Source organism: Lepus europaeus, chromosome 15, assembly GCF_033115175.1.
Source record: "Lepus europaeus isolate LE1 chromosome 15, mLepTim1.pri, whole genome shotgun sequence".
Classification (NCBI taxonomy): Eukaryota; Metazoa; Chordata; class Mammalia; order Lagomorpha; family Leporidae; genus Lepus; species Lepus europaeus.
In genome coordinates this window covers 90,747,201-90,763,918 of record NC_084841.1, presented here as the reverse complement: position 1 = coordinate 90,763,918, position 16,718 = coordinate 90,747,201, and the positions used below count along the sequence as shown (strand labels likewise).

Here is a 16,718-nt window from a genome sequence, read left to right as displayed (position 1 = left end):
CCCCGCGCGCACCGCACCCCGCAGCCGCCCCCCAGCCGCGGGCGCCGGGGGTCGCCGCCCCGGACCCTCCCCGCGGCGCCTCGGCAAACACCTCAGCGCCGACGCACTTTTGTCTCTGCTGCCCCCAGGCCCGCGGCCGCCGCACCGGCGTGAGGACACCTCGCCTTCCCCGAGCCGCAACTAACTTTGCGGGGCAGCCTGGGCGCCCAGGGGCCCCGCGGGAGCCGCCCGCCGCCCCCCGGGGCCCGGGACGCGGGCTGCGGCCTCGGCGCTCGCGGGCGCCGCCGCTCCCGGGAGCCGCACCGGAGCCGCGGCCGCCCGAGGTGACACCTGTGTCCCCCCGCGGCCGCAGCCCGCTCGCCCCCCGACGGCGCGCAGCCTCAAGTCCCGGAAAGTTGTGGGGCCCTCGGCCGCCCGGCCCCGGCCGCCGCCCGGCGCTCTCTCCCTCCCCGGGCGCCCCAACTTGGGCGCCGCCCCGGAGAGACGCGGTGCGCACTCGCCGCGTCCCGCCACGGCCCGGCCCCGCGCCCCCGCCACGCCGCGGCCGGCCGCTCCCCGCGCCCCCGGGACCCGGCTCCAAAGTTACTTTGCGAGGAGGTGAGCCCGCGGGTGGCCTCCCTCCAGCCCCCGAACAAGTTTGCGTCCCCCCGCCGCCGCCCCGCGCCCCCCGCGCCCGCCCGGGCAGCGGCCGCCCCCCGCACCGAGCGCCCCGCCGCGCGCCCGCCCGGCCCCGCGGCCACCGCGCGGGCCCCGGGGCCGGGCCGCCCGCCTCGCCCCGAGCGCGGTGCGTGCGTGAGCGCGCGCGCGTGACGGCGGCGGGAGCGGAGCGGAGACACTTACTTCTCCCGGGCCTGGCTGTCGGACGGGACGGCGCTGCTGTTACTCTTGCCTTTGCCGTACATGCTTGTGCCGAGAGCAGCTCCCACTGTCACGCACCTGTCAACCCATCACAGCCTCCCCGGGAACAGCCCCGTCCCCATGGCGACCCACGCAGCCACCCCCACCATTGGCCGCGCCGCGCCGCGGCTCCGCCCCCTTCGCCCCGGCAACGCCGAGACTGACAGGCGCCCCCCCCCCCCGCCGGCTGCCGCGGCGCGCGCGGCGGCGGCTCCGGCCTCCGCGGCAGTCCCCTCCCCGGCTCCCGCCCCCCCGCCCCCTCCTCCTCGCGCTCGCCTTCCCCCTCCCCCCCGGCCCGGGCGCACGCGGGGAATTAGAAACTGCTCTAGGAGGATTTTAAACAACTGGCTGTTCTCGCCGCCGCCGCCCCTCCCGCCGCGCCGCCCGCGCCCGGCTCCTCACTGGAGAGAAGGCGCCGGGCGGAGGGGAAAGTGCGGCCTGGAGTCTCCGGCTGGAGCCGGCGGAGCCGGAGCGGGCGGCCCCAGACTGCGGGCCCTGACCCCGCGCCGCCCCCCCGACGGCCGGGGCACACCCGCGCCGCCCCCCGGACCTCGGGCCCGGGGGCCCCGGGGAGGGCCTGCGCCCCCCACACCCCCGGCCTGGGCGCCGCCGCCCCGGGCGCACCTGCCCGGGGGCCCGGCCCCCACCTCGATGGATCGCAGGCCAGCGGGCCGGCCTCCTGACCCCTGCCGTGGAGTAGGCCTGGAGGACCTCGGTGCCCGGTGCCCGGTCAGAGTAGGCCCCAGCCGAGGTGCCAGGGCTGCCCGGGACTATTTCTGGACCCAGATCCCCAAGCCCATGTTCCTAAACACGCAAAGTTCCAGACAGGCAGACTACCTGGCTTCCCATGGAACTGCACCGTTCACCTGTGGGAGGTCCTTGGCTGCAGGCTCAGGATGCTGGGGGGTGGGTAGGAGAGGGGGCTTCAGGTGGACAGCTGTGCGGAGGGAGGAACGGGGTTCAGACGGCTGGGGGCCCGCGCAGGCTCAGGATGCTGGGGGTGGGTAGGAGAGGGGGCTTCAGGTGGACAGCTGTGCGGAGGGAGGAACGGGGTTCAGACGGCTGGGGGCCCGCGCAGGCTCAGGATGCTGGGGGTGGGTAGGAGAGGGGGCTTCAGGTGGACAGCTGTGCGGAGGAAGGAACGGGGTTCAGACGGCTGGGGGCCCGCGCAGGCTCAGGATGCTGGGGGTGGGTAGGAGAGGGGGCTTCAGGTGGACAGCTGTGCGGAGGGAGGAACGGGGTTCAGACGGCTGGGGGCCCGCGCAGGCTCAGGATGCTGGGGGGGGCTGGGTAGGAGAGGGGGCTTCAGGTGGACAGCTGTGCGGAGGGAGGAACGGGGTTCAGACGGCTGGGGGCCCGCGCAGGCTCAGGATGCTGGGGGTGGGTAGGAGAGGGGGCTTCAGGTGGACAGCTGTGCGGAGGGAGGAACGGGGTTCAGACGGCTGGGGGCCCGCGCAGGCTCAGGATGCTGGGGGGGGCTGGGTAGGAGAGGGGGCTTCAGGTGGACAGCTGTGCGGAGGGAGGAACGGGGTTCAGACGGCTGGGGGCCCGCGCAGGCTCAGGATGCTGGGGGTGGGTAGGAGAGGGGGCTTCAGGTGGACAGCTGTGCGGAGGGAGGAACGGGGTTCAGACGGCTGGGGGCCCGCGCAGGCTCAGGATGCTGGGGGGGGCTGGGTAGGAGAGGGGGCTGCAGGTGGACAGCTGTGCGGAGGGAGGAACGGGGTTCAGACGGCTAGGGACCCGCTCTGTTCCACAAACATAGCTTGAAGCCTTGTGTGGGGGGGGGGGGGGTAGCATCATAAAAATGCATATAGACACAGAGAAGGGGCAGAAACAGCTGAAAGGAATAAAACCAACAGACTGGTGGGAACTCGAAGAAGGGGTTGTGAAGACCAAATATGAACCAAAGTCTGGGAGAAAAGAAAAAGAAGCACCCGCTACACTGACCCCAAGGGAAAGCAGGTGGGGGAGGAGTGAGATCGAAGATGAGAACGGAGAACGTGATGGTGCTGCTCCGCCCCGTACGGAGTCCCTGGCCCAGTCCTGGCTCCTCCGATTCCCATCCGGCTTCCAGCTCATGTGCAGGTGGGAGGCAGCAGGTATGGCTCCAGTACTTGGGTCCCTGCCACCCTAGAGGGAGACTTAAATGAGTTCTGGGTTCCTGGCTTCAGTCTGGCCCAGCCCTGGCTGTTGTAGGTATTTGGGGAATGAACCAGCAGATCGAATATCTTTCTGTCTTTCCAGTAAAATGAAAATAAATTTTTTAAAGAATGTGATGGCAAGAAAATGAAAATAATAGAGGTCAGACATTGTGACCAAAAGAAAAATAGAAGTACTTCTGTGAAGAAGGCAAGAATTCAGCCAATAAGAGCATAAAGAAAAGTGAAAATTATATTGGCTTCAGTAGATTAATTTCCAAGAGGAGTATTTTGTTGTTTCAAACTCCAAAATTCTGCCTTGTGTTTGTAACGGCTGGCAATGATGGGGCCGGTGGGGTGTGGCACTGGTGGACGGAAGACCTGGGCAGAGTGAGGCTGAGCCCAGAGGCCTCTCAGAGCGCTCAGAAGTGTAGGAGACCGCGGTGGGTCACAGACGCCACCTTTAACGGTAGCATTCGGGAATCTGTTGTTCCATTATCTGCGTCCACTCCACTGACTAACCCAGAGCAGGGTCAGCATGTCAAGGACGCTCCTCCAGGACAGTGCCTAAAGGTGCTGCTCAGAGAATGCCATCCAGGAGCGAGCTGGGCGCCTGCTGACCTATCTTCCTGTCCACACCTGGAAAGGGGGGAGGTTTCTGTTAGAAACTAGGAGTGGGCTTTGTCCTGTGATGGAAAACTAAACGCGCTGGTATGTGGGTTCTCTTATCTGTGGTTCTCAGTCATGGCTCGTTACAGCTGCAGTTGGGGGATTTATTCTTGTTGGTTTTAGTTTGTCGACGAATTGAATCCAAAAATTTTGGGGTGGACCCTGGCACCTGTGTATTTTGTAGGCTCCAAGTGATTCTTTTTTGTCCATAGGGTGGCTTTGCCACTCATAAGTGGTTCAAGATAACCAGTGGGTACCATGAGAGCTTAGAGCAAGATGTGTGTGGCTGTGCATAGCAGATGGCCCTGGACGTGAGAGGCAACAAGACATATTTATGATGGGCCTTATTTCCTAATTACTGAGCCAACAAACTTCTTAAGAGGATGAAAATATGTGACTATCTGTATTCTCATAGTAAAAGACTATAAATAGCCTTGGTTTAATTCACTGTTTCCTAAACTGAAAAGAAAATGGAGAAAGGAAACAAGAGGACCAGTTGCTGTCTACTGCTGTTAATTTTTTTTTTTACTTGATTAGTTTTTAGCAAGATCTGTTATAGGGAAAAGTCCTTTGGGTAATGACATATTTTCTGATATTTAAAAAGTAAGTAAATTATGGATCTGACGGTGGGATATGGGATACAGAACAAGCCGGTCTTAGTAGCTGTAAAGAATACAATGCTAAAAGAACTTGCCAAGTTAACGTCAGAGTTACCTTTATAAGACTATTAATGTCCAACAAATAAAGCGAAAGTGGGACTTTTATAAGGATATGTACCCCCTGGATGGAAACCTTAAAACTCAAGTCATCAAATCAATTATCATTAAAAACCCCAGTGGCTACCTGAACCATCTCTATTGTATTTTCCTCTTGATGTTTACATATGTAAATAAAATGCTTCTTTGCCCTGGTTCAAATTATTTTGAATACAAAGAGTGTTTTTTGCATCAGCAACTCTCTCTCCTGGGACCAATACTGTAATTAATGAGATTTGAAACACATATTCAGAGCCAAATCTGAGATCCCAGACACAGACTTGAAGATCCATTGTTTTGTTTGTTTTCATTTTTCAAGAAGAGGGAAGAGATTGGAGATGGAAAGCTTCCCGGTACAAAGAATCACAATGTCTCTTCTAGAGGTGTTTGTTTAACCCACAAATCAGGTTGTTGAATCGGGGGCAGGGTTGGATTTGGGGTAGGAAACACAGTCCAACTGAGGCCCTGGAGTGGAGCACTTGCGTTGGGGATGTTTGCTTAACTTAATTTTCCCAGGCACAGAACGCCCCAGTGACCCAACCAGGAGGCCCCCTGCACCCCCCTACTTGCTTTGGGCACAATGCATGGGGTTCTCTTTTTGGACCCGGCCCCTTTTCTTGGAAGTCTTTATCACTTTTGAACAGGCCATTAATGACACCACCCTGCTCAGGCTCTAGATTGGCCATACATTTCTTTGATCCTATTTTTTTTTCCCTCTAGAACATTAAGGTTAATAATAGCTTCACTGTTACAATGAAGGGAACCTCAGAAAAGATGTCCCATGTCACACAGAACAAAGAGACTGCCTCCTCATGTTTAAATGGAAGCTAATCATGTTGGCATCCTGGAGAACTCATTGCACGTTAACTACAAGCAGAAACCACTGAGAATAGAAAATAATTATTCAGAAAAATAAAACCAAACCACTTAATAGAAATAAATTTCTGGTTTGGGCATCATTTTTCCAAAGGATAAAACTGTTCTATTATTTGTTTCATAAAATTAATCAGTTTATGAAAACAATGACTCGGTTGCATTCATGGAACGTTTTATTTCAAATCGCTTGATTCTCATTTGTTAATAGGTCATATGCCCTTAGTAATTAGACTTTGACATCCAGCTTTTGAAGCTGGGTACGCTGGGTCCCGGGAAGACTCCTTGGCGTGGACCGATCCGTACAGGAAACAGAGCTGGTTCCAGGAGGACGCCCATGCTCCCGCTGAGTCCTGCTCCCAGACTGTGAAGCTGCCTCAGCCGTGACTGTGCCACAAAGGAATGCCAGCGACCCCAGGACACTTCACCCCCCTGCAGGACCGCGCAGCACCTTCAGGTCCTCTAACTGCAGTGGAATGCGCGGTCCCAGCAATGGTGACGCAGAGCAACACAGGGCCCCATTGACGTCATTCGCCTCAGTTATTGGGTTAACATCAGTTAATCGGAGGCAATGACTGTTGACTTAACCTAGTAGTCTGGATTTTAAAGATCCCAATGTACACATTCATACACACTGACGGATGGGTTAGGGGACTCAGCATGTGGCTATGCCAGCTCCAGAGAGCCTCATCTCTTTGTTTTTTTAGCTCCCTCAAGAATTTCAAGTTTAGTAACTTGGGATCAAATTAAACAATCCAGATACAAAGAACTCAGTATAAGCTGAAGGTGGTGAAAATGAAGACCCCGGGCCACCTTGTAAGGCAATTCCGTCCACTTTAGCACATTTTGCAAAACAAACTCCAAGTGTTGCTGTGCTCACCGGCTGGATTTTTGTCATTAACTGTTGAGAGCTGTGTGATAGGAAGCGTGCCAGAGCGTGCTTCATTCAAAACCATTCCAAATCTCCGCAATGGGTTTCTCCCAGGAAGGTTCTGCCCGTGTGATGTCTTTGCTCTCCTGGCGCTGACGAAATCCCCAGTCCGGAGAGGGAGGCCACGCAGCATTCCAGCACTGTCACTTCCTTCTGCTGGAAAGGAAAGCACAGGAAAGCCAACACCTACTACATTCACTTTTCATCATTTCCCAACGACATCAGCTCCTCCTCACCGCGTGTGGCAGGAACGGAGGGGGACAAATTATGCCACCATTGCATTTTATTTGCCTTCGTACAGCTTAAGAGGAAGGAGTTGTTGAAGTCATGGCTGAAGATTTCCACTGCCGATCCTAAGCTGTAATGTAGAAACACTCTTACCCTGGTTATAGGTATTTGCCAATGACATAGAGGGCACTTTGAATACTTTATTTTTCAGAACTCAAAAAGTCTTTGAAACCAACCAGGCTATCTCCTGTGTGTTGTGGTGTAGCCCAGCGGTTCCTAAAGATTTGTGTGTATTCTGCGGGGGTCTTTACCACCTGCCAGCATTGTTGCATATCCCTAGGTGACCCTTCAGTCAGCTTCCTCACCAGGTAAATAATTTCACAGCCTCATTGTCATCGGCATTCCAAACTTCTCAGGTCTTTTTCCTTGGACCTAAATTCTTGAGGCCATGGATAGGAGAATCCCTCTGCCAATGCCCCCTGCAGGGTCCAGTAGCTCACCCACCTTCTGTATTTGGAGAATTAAGCAGGAAGGCTGGTATGGTGGCATAGCAGATAAAGCCACTACCGGTGATCCTGGAATCCCACTGGGCACCACATCGTGTCCCTAATGCTTCACTTCCTATCCAGCTCCCTGCTAAAGGCCTGGGGAAGAAAATGGCTCAAGTGTTTGGGGCCCTGCCACCCCCCTGCGAGACCTAGATTAAGCTCCTGGCTCCTGGCTTTGGCCTGGCTCAGCCCTGGCCATTGCAGCCATCTGGGGAATGAACCAGTGGGTGGAAGACCACTCTTTCTTTCTCTTTCTCTCCCTCTCTCCCTCTGTAATTCTGATTTACAAATAATAAATAAATCTTTATATTTAAAAAAAAAAGAATTTGGGGCCGGTGCTGTGGCATAGCAGGTAAAGCTGCCACCTACAGTGCCAGCATCCCAGATGGGTGCTGTTTCAACTCCCAGCTGCTCCACTTCTGATCCAGCTCTCTGCTATGGGCTGGGAAAGCAGTAGAAGATGGCCCAGGTATTTGTGCCTATGTGGGAGACCCAGAAGAAGCTCCTGGCTCCAGGATTCGGATCAGCGCAGCTCTGGGTGCTGCGGCCATTTGAGGAGTGAACCAGCAGATGGAAGACCTCTCTCTCCGCTCTGCCTCTGCCTCTCTGTAACTCTGCCTTTCAAATAATAAAATAAATCTTTAAAAAAAAAAAGTTAAAAAGGAACACATTTATGTCTCATGATCTACTACTGCCCCTGTGCCTCCTTGCCCCTAACTCACAGGGAATTGTTGGTTCTTTGAGCAGAGCCTTAAGCAGCCCTGTGGAGCCCCTGTGGGCTGCCGTTGCTGCTCTGGTTCAGCTCGCTTTGGGCCAGGATTGCCCGCTCTGTGATGCTCTTCATTTCTGTGGTTGATGCTGATGAGAGGCTTCGGGAGCACTCGATCCATGGACTCCGGCTGTCCAGCTTGTTCTGGCTCCCAGAAGGGAGGCAGGCGGAGTGCGTGTGCTGTCGGCTGTAGGTAGTTTGCAGACACGCGTGATCAAGGAAGAGCCCAGGTCTGGGCGTGTCCCCCACCACGTGGGAAGAGTGTCCCTGTGCCACTGCCGTTGTCCGTGCCTGGAGTTTGGGTCCTTGCTTTAAAGAAGTATTGACCGCTGGTGCCGCATCCACGTCTCTGGAGTTTTCTGAAGATCTTGAGGGCTCAGCCCAGGGCGAGGAAGGGCGTGGGGGGCAGGACTGCGTCTCCTCACTGCTCTCCCAGCCCACTGGTGCTCGTAAGCCCCATCTTCCCACTCCTCCTCTCACCTGTTGTCCCTCTCTCCTCTTCCTTCTCTTTTTCTCTTCCACTTTACCCTTGGTAAAAGAAAAAAAAATGGGAAAAGTATAGGAAAATTTAGTGGGAACTTACTATATTTCAATACACAAAATCACTATTTTTTAAGTCAAAGATGGTTGACTGCTGGCTCTGTTGTATGGTTCAACCATCTCCTGCTGATTTCTTATTGTTAACCCTATGTGTTAACCTTGTGTGTTAACCCTAACATCTATCATGTTCCTACCATGTGACAAGTGCACCACCAACATGCTTTACGTACCTCAGCCAATGTGTTTAACAAGCCTTGCAAGCAGGTATTATTATTTGCAGATTTGTCTGTTTCAACAACTCGTAAATGATAGAGCTGTCATTCATGTGCAGGCAACCTCTCGCCAGGCCCTTTCAAGACTCTGGTACCCAGTCTGCTGCAATTGCTCCTGCCCATGCCCTCTTCATGGTCGCCCTGTCACGGGTGGTCATTCTAGAAGGGACAATCTGCTCCCTGGATTCAGCTTGGACCATCACAGTGAGGCTCAAGGGACCTGCCTGCAGCATGGTGCATTGGCCCAAATGCAGCTCTCCACGCTGTACCCTCTGGTGAGGCGAAATCAGGACCAGTGAGCCACAGCCCACTTCACTGAGCCCTGTGTCTGGTACCACAGTTCCTCCTCTTTGACTCTCGCAGAGTGAGTACTTGGACTCCGGTGGGACGCACTGATGTGCGGCATTTGCTGTGAACTCGAGGTGGACATCCTTGTTTCTCCCCTTGGTCCATGTCTCTTTCCAGGCTTTACCTTGGTCATTGCTTGCTCAGTCACCCAGATCTGTGTGGCTGTGCGATCTGTGGTACATACAACCCAAAACTGAAGATTCTTGTGTGATTCGCTTTCCTCTTAGGAAACTTGGGCAGCCCTGTCCATTCACCGGGTCCCTGGACATCAGTGTCCTCCCTCTGAAAATGGCCGAAGACTGGTCCCTTGCAACTTCACCAGCAGTTCACGGTTCCCGCCGGGTTTGTTGCTGGGTTGTGTTTTCTGCACAGCGTTGCTTTCCCCGTGGGTTTTTGCAGTTCACTGCTACTCTTCCTTCTCCTCCTGTTCTCCTGGCTTCACTTCCTCTTTCTATTGTTGTAGCTGTCCTTTTCCTCTCATTACATTTCCTGTTGCCTTTCCAATTCAGTGGGGCCCCCATCCAACTCATCCACTGTCTGGCTCCAGAGCCCTTGTGGTCTCAGAGGAGAAGAGTCTGGTACCAAATCAGCCCAGTCCCTCGGGCATCCGAAGAAAGATCCCAGAGACGAACTGCCCCGAAGTTTTCCTGTATTGATTTTACACCACAGTGAAATCCAAGGATGCCTAATGAGAAGGAAAAAATATTCATCCTCTTGGCCTGCTCCTCCCAAGCCATTCCGACTCTGACAGCGCAGACATCCATCAAACCAAACAACGCAATCAACCTGGGTTCCTTAGCATAATAGAAATAAACTTGTAATATTCTATCAGTGAGGGATCAATGTCTCCTGTCTTGAAAATAAACATCAGAGCTTGGCCTCCACATTTATGTAGCAGCAGGAGACCATTATTTTGTGGCAACATTCGATTCCATTGACATCAGGACAGATTTATTAAATTAATACATAGCACATGATTTTCGGCCTCCTATGTCAGTTTTTCCCCACCACCCTCCCCAAGGTGAGCTTCCTGAACCCCTTCATCCATATTTTTGACTTCTTATCATCTATGACCTTTATTTCATTTTTATTATTTGTAGACTTATTCCCAAATGAATTTTCTAAATACCCCCTTGTCTCTGGCAGAACGTTTAAATTGACACACATGGTGAACAGTAAGAAGAATCCTGGAACCGTCTGTGGTTGCAACGTTCCCCTGGCCCAGCGTTCGCTAGCGACGGTTTCCGAGGGTCTCTTCCACGTCCTCCGTGTGGCTCATGGCGCAAGATCACGTTCCTGCTGCCTCTCTTTCTCAGTCAGCCTCAGGCCCTTTGCCCTGGCTGCTTCCTCTGTCGAGAACACCCTCCCCTCTGCTCCCACTGAGGCTGCTTTTTCTATTCATCTTCTGGAATGTCAATGCCACAGATAATTTTCTGAGTTCTTTCTAGAGTGCTTGCTTCCTCCTCCCCAGCCCGTTGCTCTGTCTCCTTTTCTCTCTGGTGCCAGGTCACTATCGGAGATGCTTCTGGTCTGAATGACCGATGAGCATGAAAACCCCATGGAAGCAGGGGCCTCATTGTGCTTCTCCTACTGGATCCCTCCATCCCAGGACCTAGAACCGGGTACACAGCGGCCCTCAGTAAACACACAGCCACCGACAGACTGGATGAACGAATGGAGAACTCTGCAACCATTATCTAGGACAAGGCTTTGCTCCTAGCCCCGGTAGATTTTTGCAACATGCAACCTTTCCAGCCCCACACCCCACCCCTGCAGCCTGAGACTATTCATATTCTTAGAAACCATCGTGATAGGACAGACAATGTCAGCACACGTTTCGATTTTAGGCTTCTGCTCCTACTCCAATTTATTGTTCCAGCATCTAAACTAATTTAGTAGAATTTTGGTGAGCAGGACACGAGAGAGAGAAATATTTTCTGCTCTTTGCTATCACCACAGATCTAGCTTGCTTGGAGTTCCAAGTGGCTTAATGTTGCTGACAATAAGGAAACAAGTCGCACACGGTCAGCAGATTAAGTTTTCAGTAATAAGCTTCCATCATGTCGCTCTCCTGCTCAAAAACCTCAGTGCCTCCCCATTGCTTACCGGAAAACTCACTCTCCCTTCAGATTGTTATCTGGTCTGGCCCATCAGAAGGTGGAGCCTTCAGTAGATTGTAATTACGTACGCACGTCTTCCTCAGTAGGGTACAGAATCCTTGCAAACAGTCTCTTCTTCCCCAGACATCTGCAGGATTGCCGTTGGCCTTGATCCGGGGGAATGCACTGTTGGAGAAGACGTTTCCCTGCCTCCCAGCCCCCTCAGTCCTGACGTCAGTTTGTGCCTTGCCTTAGGGAAGTATTTATTAACGTGTCTGAATTAAATTTTAGTCCCTTTTGCTGATGTGTGAACTGAGTTTGAATTCTCTGCACTGAGAGCTATCAGCTGTAAAAGGAGATGGTGTTACTAACCACATATCAGGGTGGTGAAGAGGATTAAATGAGATTTAGCACCGTGCTTGGCACATCAGTAGGGCTGGTGTCTAACCCACAGAGTAACTAACATGGCTGGTAGCTCTGTCCACAGCGCCGCTCTGCGTGCTCGTGGTGTCCTTGGCTTGACCTGCCTTCCCTACTCCCCTCCAACTCCCGATCCTCGGGTACCCATTCTCTGCTCTTACAGTCCGTCTCATAGACAAGGAGCCTTCAAAAAGGCCATGGAAGACGTGTCTTACACACAATCTATGCAGAGATTTCAAGCCTTTTCCCAACAAACTTGTGGTTTTTAAATTCCTCATTTATTTTATTTATTTGAAAGGCAGAGAGACAGAGACAGACATGGAGTGGAGGGCAGCGAGAGGGAGGGAGGGGGATAGCTGCCATATACTGGTTCATTCCCTAAATGCTCACAATAGCTAGGGCTGGGCCAAGTCAAAGCCAGAGCCCAGAGCTCAATTCATGGCTCCCACGTGGCCAGCGTAGACCCAAAGAGTTGGGCCATGACCGGCTGCCCCCCAGGGTGCTCATCAGGGAAGCCTGGACCAGAAGCTGAGCCAGGACCTGAACTCAAGCACTCCAATATGGGATGCAGATGTCCCAGGCAGCATCCTAACCGTTGTACCAAACACCCACCCATAAATTCGTATTTAATTCCATTAACTTTTTGAAGTACCCCATACATAAGCCATCTTTTACTAAAGCCTAACTTCCCTGTGGCTGTCACCTCCGTGAGTCTCAGCAGTGGGGATGACGCTGTGGTTCAGCAGGAAGCTGCTCCTACACGGAGCGTGCAAACCCGCTAACTCCTTTGTGAACAGAGCGAATGGTGAGTGCAACACCAATTGCAGGAGCCTCTTCAGTGGTAGCAGCTGGTCCCTGCAAGGACTTGGTTTTGAATTAAGGGTACAAACAGGGCTTCTGATGTCATCTAGTCACTTCTGCAATGAGGCAGCTTCCACAGTGTCACCCCTGGGATCCAGGAAGAAGTTCCTTCTTACCTTTAACTAGTGGTACAACTTAGGAGTACTTTTCCTCATTGAATCAGCTGTAGCAGTAGGGAAAAAAAACTTCGTCACCACCCTCCACCTCATAATAAGCCTACATAAACTCCAAGACAGCCATCAAGCAGTGTGCTTCTCCCAAATGAACAATCAAAATATTTATTTGCATAGCTAACATCACAAACGGCCTCGGCAAACAGACAGAGTCTCTCCCCCGTGAATACCGTTAGCTTGTAGCTCCTGGTGGAGGTGGCTGCTCTGGAGTGAAATAAAAACATCTCGAGAGATTTCTCCCGATCAGTCAACACTTCCCGTGTTTTTCTAAGCTACTCTGACAACTGGGATCTTTGAAGCATTCATTCAAGGTAGAACGGACATACACCAGCAGTGCAGCCGCCGCTCAGCACTCACTGAGCACCTGCTGTCTGCAATATTGAGCACCACGGTGCTGTGCTAGGTGGAGGAAGGGATGCAGAAACTCTGGAAGAAGCAGGAGCTGCCATAAAGAAGCCTTGGAAAAGGCACAAAAGGTTATTGAGCTCCAATGATCAGCTGGATCCTGCAGGAAAGACTGCAGGTGTGCATATAAAATCTCTGTCTTCGAGGAGTTTGTGGTGAAACGGGGAGTATATCCATCTCATTTGCTCAGTCTGGTCTTTCACACGTGCTCTGAAAGATGTCAGTGCCAGGGGCCACTCTGGCCAAGCAGGAACAGCTCCACCCAGAGCTTGGGTGATGCTCACCTGGAGCCATGATGGTGTAAGGCTTATCTTAATAACAAATAGGGATACAAATGAGGAATGCATTTCAAGAAAGGAGCAGCATGTACTAAAGCAAAAACATCCCAGAACCCTCAAGGAATGTGCCTGCAGTGGGATTACCAGGGAGCACGTGTGGAGATGAAGCCGGAAATGAATGATTCGGGAAGAATTTCTCTGAACGCCGTGAAAGACTTTGGGTTTTAAGTCCTGGGACAGCCTTGGGGAGCCACAGGAGCAGTTTAAGCAGATGAATGTCCTGGTCTGCTTTATAGTTTACAAAATTCACTCTGAAGTCGGGTGAAGGAGAAGGAGAATGAGGTGGGAAGCCAGCGACGCGGATCCCACAAGGACCCAAGTCAAAGCTCCAGCAGTGCGACCCAGGCTGGGTGAGCTAAGGAAGGGAGAAGAAAGGACGGCAAGGGGGACTTTTTCCAGCCACTTCTATTGTATTCAGTACTTTGGGATGGCTCTGTAAACAGATGAAGCCAGGCAAGGGATCTGGAGATGGAGAGAAGCGAACTACTAAGACTTCTGTACGCCCATTTCAAAGGAGAGGCCAAAGATGATCTATTGGATTAACTTCTTTTGAGATGTATATCAATTAAAGACCCATAGATTTTACGTAGGCAGAGAGTTTGCTCCTTATATTGCATATAAATGTCTTTGATTGTTGATTTATTTTACGTGGCAGACTCAAGGATATTTTACAAAACGTCTCTGTTCAATCACAATGAAAGTTGATGAAGAAATCAACACTTTACTCTCTTCAGGTTTCTAATCTATGAGGTGCTTCCTACAGTTCTTCCCGAAAACAAATAAACTCCAAAGAAACAAAGTCGCAACCAAACAAAAGGAAAAAAATTTTTTTTAAGATTTATTTATTTGCAAGTCGGAGTTACACACAGAGAAAAGGGGAGGCAGATAAAGATAGAGAGAGAGAGAGAGAGGTCTTCCATCTGCTGGTTCACTCCCCAATTGGCTGCAACGGCCAGAGCTGAGCCCATCTGAAGCCAGGAACCAGGAGCTTCTTCCGAATCTCCCATGTAGGTGCAGAGACCCAAGCACTTGGGCAATCTACTGCTTTCTCAGGCCATAACAGGGAGCTGGATTGGAAGTGGAGCTACCAAGACTGGAACCGGCACCCATATGGGATGCCAGCACTGCAGGTGGCGGCTTTACCCGCTATGCCACAGCACCAACCCCAGAAAAATTATTCTTAAAGAATAGGCCAGAGTAAAGGAACATTTCAAAGTTCTGGCTTGGATTATTCACACCTTGACAGGGGCAGTTTCCACATCTCACGCTACATGCCAGTTCTCAGATTTGAGCCTCTGAAAGCGGAGTCTGAAATGAGCTGAAGACGTGAATTCTGCTAAAACTGAAGCAAGAGCAAGCATCAGATTGAGGAGGAAGCTTTGGTGGAAGAATGGGGACATCACTGATGCTTTATGAAAAGTTTATGGGACCCCTCCCCCCAGATCAGCAGTTTACAAATGGATAACTCATTTTAGGAAGGGGCCAGGTGATGTCAAAGATGAAGGCTACAAAGTCAGACCACCCACATCCATCTGCAAGAAAAAAAAATTCATGTTTTTTTATGCCTTAATTGAAGAGAACTGGTGATTAAGAGCAGAAACAACAGCCAACACCACAGACATCTCAACTGATTCAGGTTGCACAATTCTGACCAAGAAATTAAATCTGCTCAACAGGTGCCAAAACTGTTGCAACCAGACCGGCTATAGACAAGAGCAGAATTTACTATGAAAATGTCAAGCAAGTGGGATCAAGATCCTGAAGCTTTTCTTCTGAGACTTGTAGCAGGAGACCAATTATGATTCTACCAGTAGAATCCTAAAGACAAAGCATGATCAGAGCAATGGCTACCAAGAGGTGGAAGTGGTCTGGTCCAAGCAAAGCAGACCAGTCAAGAACAGAGGTCATGTCAACAGCTTTTGGGAGAACTCAAGGCATTTTGCCTGTTGACTTTCTGGGGGTCAAAGAATGACAGTATCTGCTTATATTAGGAATGTTTTGAGAAATTTAGCTAAAGCTCTACCAGAAAAACACCTGAGAAACCTTCACCAACGAGTTCTTCTCCACCAGGGCCATGTCCACACTCATTTCTTCTTGTAAAATAAGCAAAATTTTGTGAGGGTTTCAATGGGAAATCATCAAGTATCTACATTAAAGTCATGACTTGGCTCCTTTTTGATCTGTTTTATTTCCTATTCTTCATAATTATTTATTTAAAAGACAGAACATGGTGGGGAGGGGGAGCAAGAGTGTACGAGAGAGATCTTCCATCCACTGGTGCACTCCTCAAATGTCCACAACAGCCAAGACTGGGTAAACCTAAAGCCAGGAGCCAACAACTCCATCTGGGGTCCCCGACATGGGTGGTAGGGGCTCAAGCACTTGGGTCACCATCTGCTGCCTTCCCAGGTGCATGAGCGAGAAGCTGGATTGGAAGCAGAGCAGCTGAAACTCAAACCAGCATATGAGTTTGGGATGTGGGTATCACAAGTGGCAACTTAACAGCAGCCATACTTCAGAATCCTGTAAGGACACCCATACTCCTTCATTGTATAATGTAAAAAGATGGCAGTGACATGGGCGAACGCCCAAGGCCATCCGTTCTTCAGGGGTGGATTAATGTCTGACATCATAAGTTACAAAAGCATCTTGAACTGGATGGAGTCTACGTTGAGAAATAGTTTTGATTTTTTTTGTTTTTTATCTTGTATTCCATTTCTCCTCATTCTTGGAAGTCCCCTTGGTATAAGATGTTGGTTATGGATCAACCTTATGAAAGGAAAGTGAAAGAAGCAAAATTGGACAGAGAAATAAACCAACTGCAAGTAGAAATCTCTGGAGCAAATATTGTCTATCAGAGGACGTTTTGTCTGGTCAAGATCACCTGGTCTTTAGACACAGGCTTCACTCACCATCTGACTCACCCTGGGGAGGGTGTGATCTCTAGGGAGGTGGTTCTTAGAACTGAGACAGATTCTGAGAAACCTGGCGAAGTCCATGACTGGGAGACCTCTACTCTCTGTGTCTCCCATACCTGAGGGCCCCTGTCTGATGGAGCTCAAAGCCAGAACCAGGCATCTTCCTAGCCTTGCTATAACCATCTCTAGATTGCTCCAGCCACATGGCTGCGTCTCCTATACTTACAGTCTACTTCAGAATTACGGAAACATGGAAATTCTGTTGAGAAAATAATTCAAAATCAATTTTAATAATAAGATACCAGTGGAAATTAACAGAAGAAATGCAGAAAAATTAATGTTGATATGAAAGTAGTGTTCTCTTCACTTTCTGTATATACTGTATAGTGGACATCACAGAATTAATAAAACATACGATGCAATCAAGTACATTCACAGAACCAGAAGGAACATTAGAGAGTGACAGAGCACCTCTGAACTCTGGGAGAAGACTGTGGTTTTATCTACCCACACAGTCAGTTCTGGCTTCATCTAAG

General features: G+C 51.3%; 1 protein-coding gene across 2 annotated transcripts in view; it reads right to left on the bottom strand.

The window, feature by feature from the left end:
* The window catches only part of SSBP2 (single stranded DNA binding protein 2), a 309,712-nt gene extending 308,751 nt beyond the window's left edge, over nt 1-961 (bottom strand). For both annotated transcript variants that reach the window (XM_062212479.1, XM_062212480.1), the window contains exon 1: nt 841-961. In XM_062212479.1, the coding sequence (XP_062068463.1) occupies nt 841-902 (62 nt within the window). In that variant the 5' untranslated portion in view covers nt 903-961. The remainder of the gene's footprint in view (nt 1-840) is intronic.
* Nucleotides 962-16,718: the final 15,757 nt, after the last annotated feature.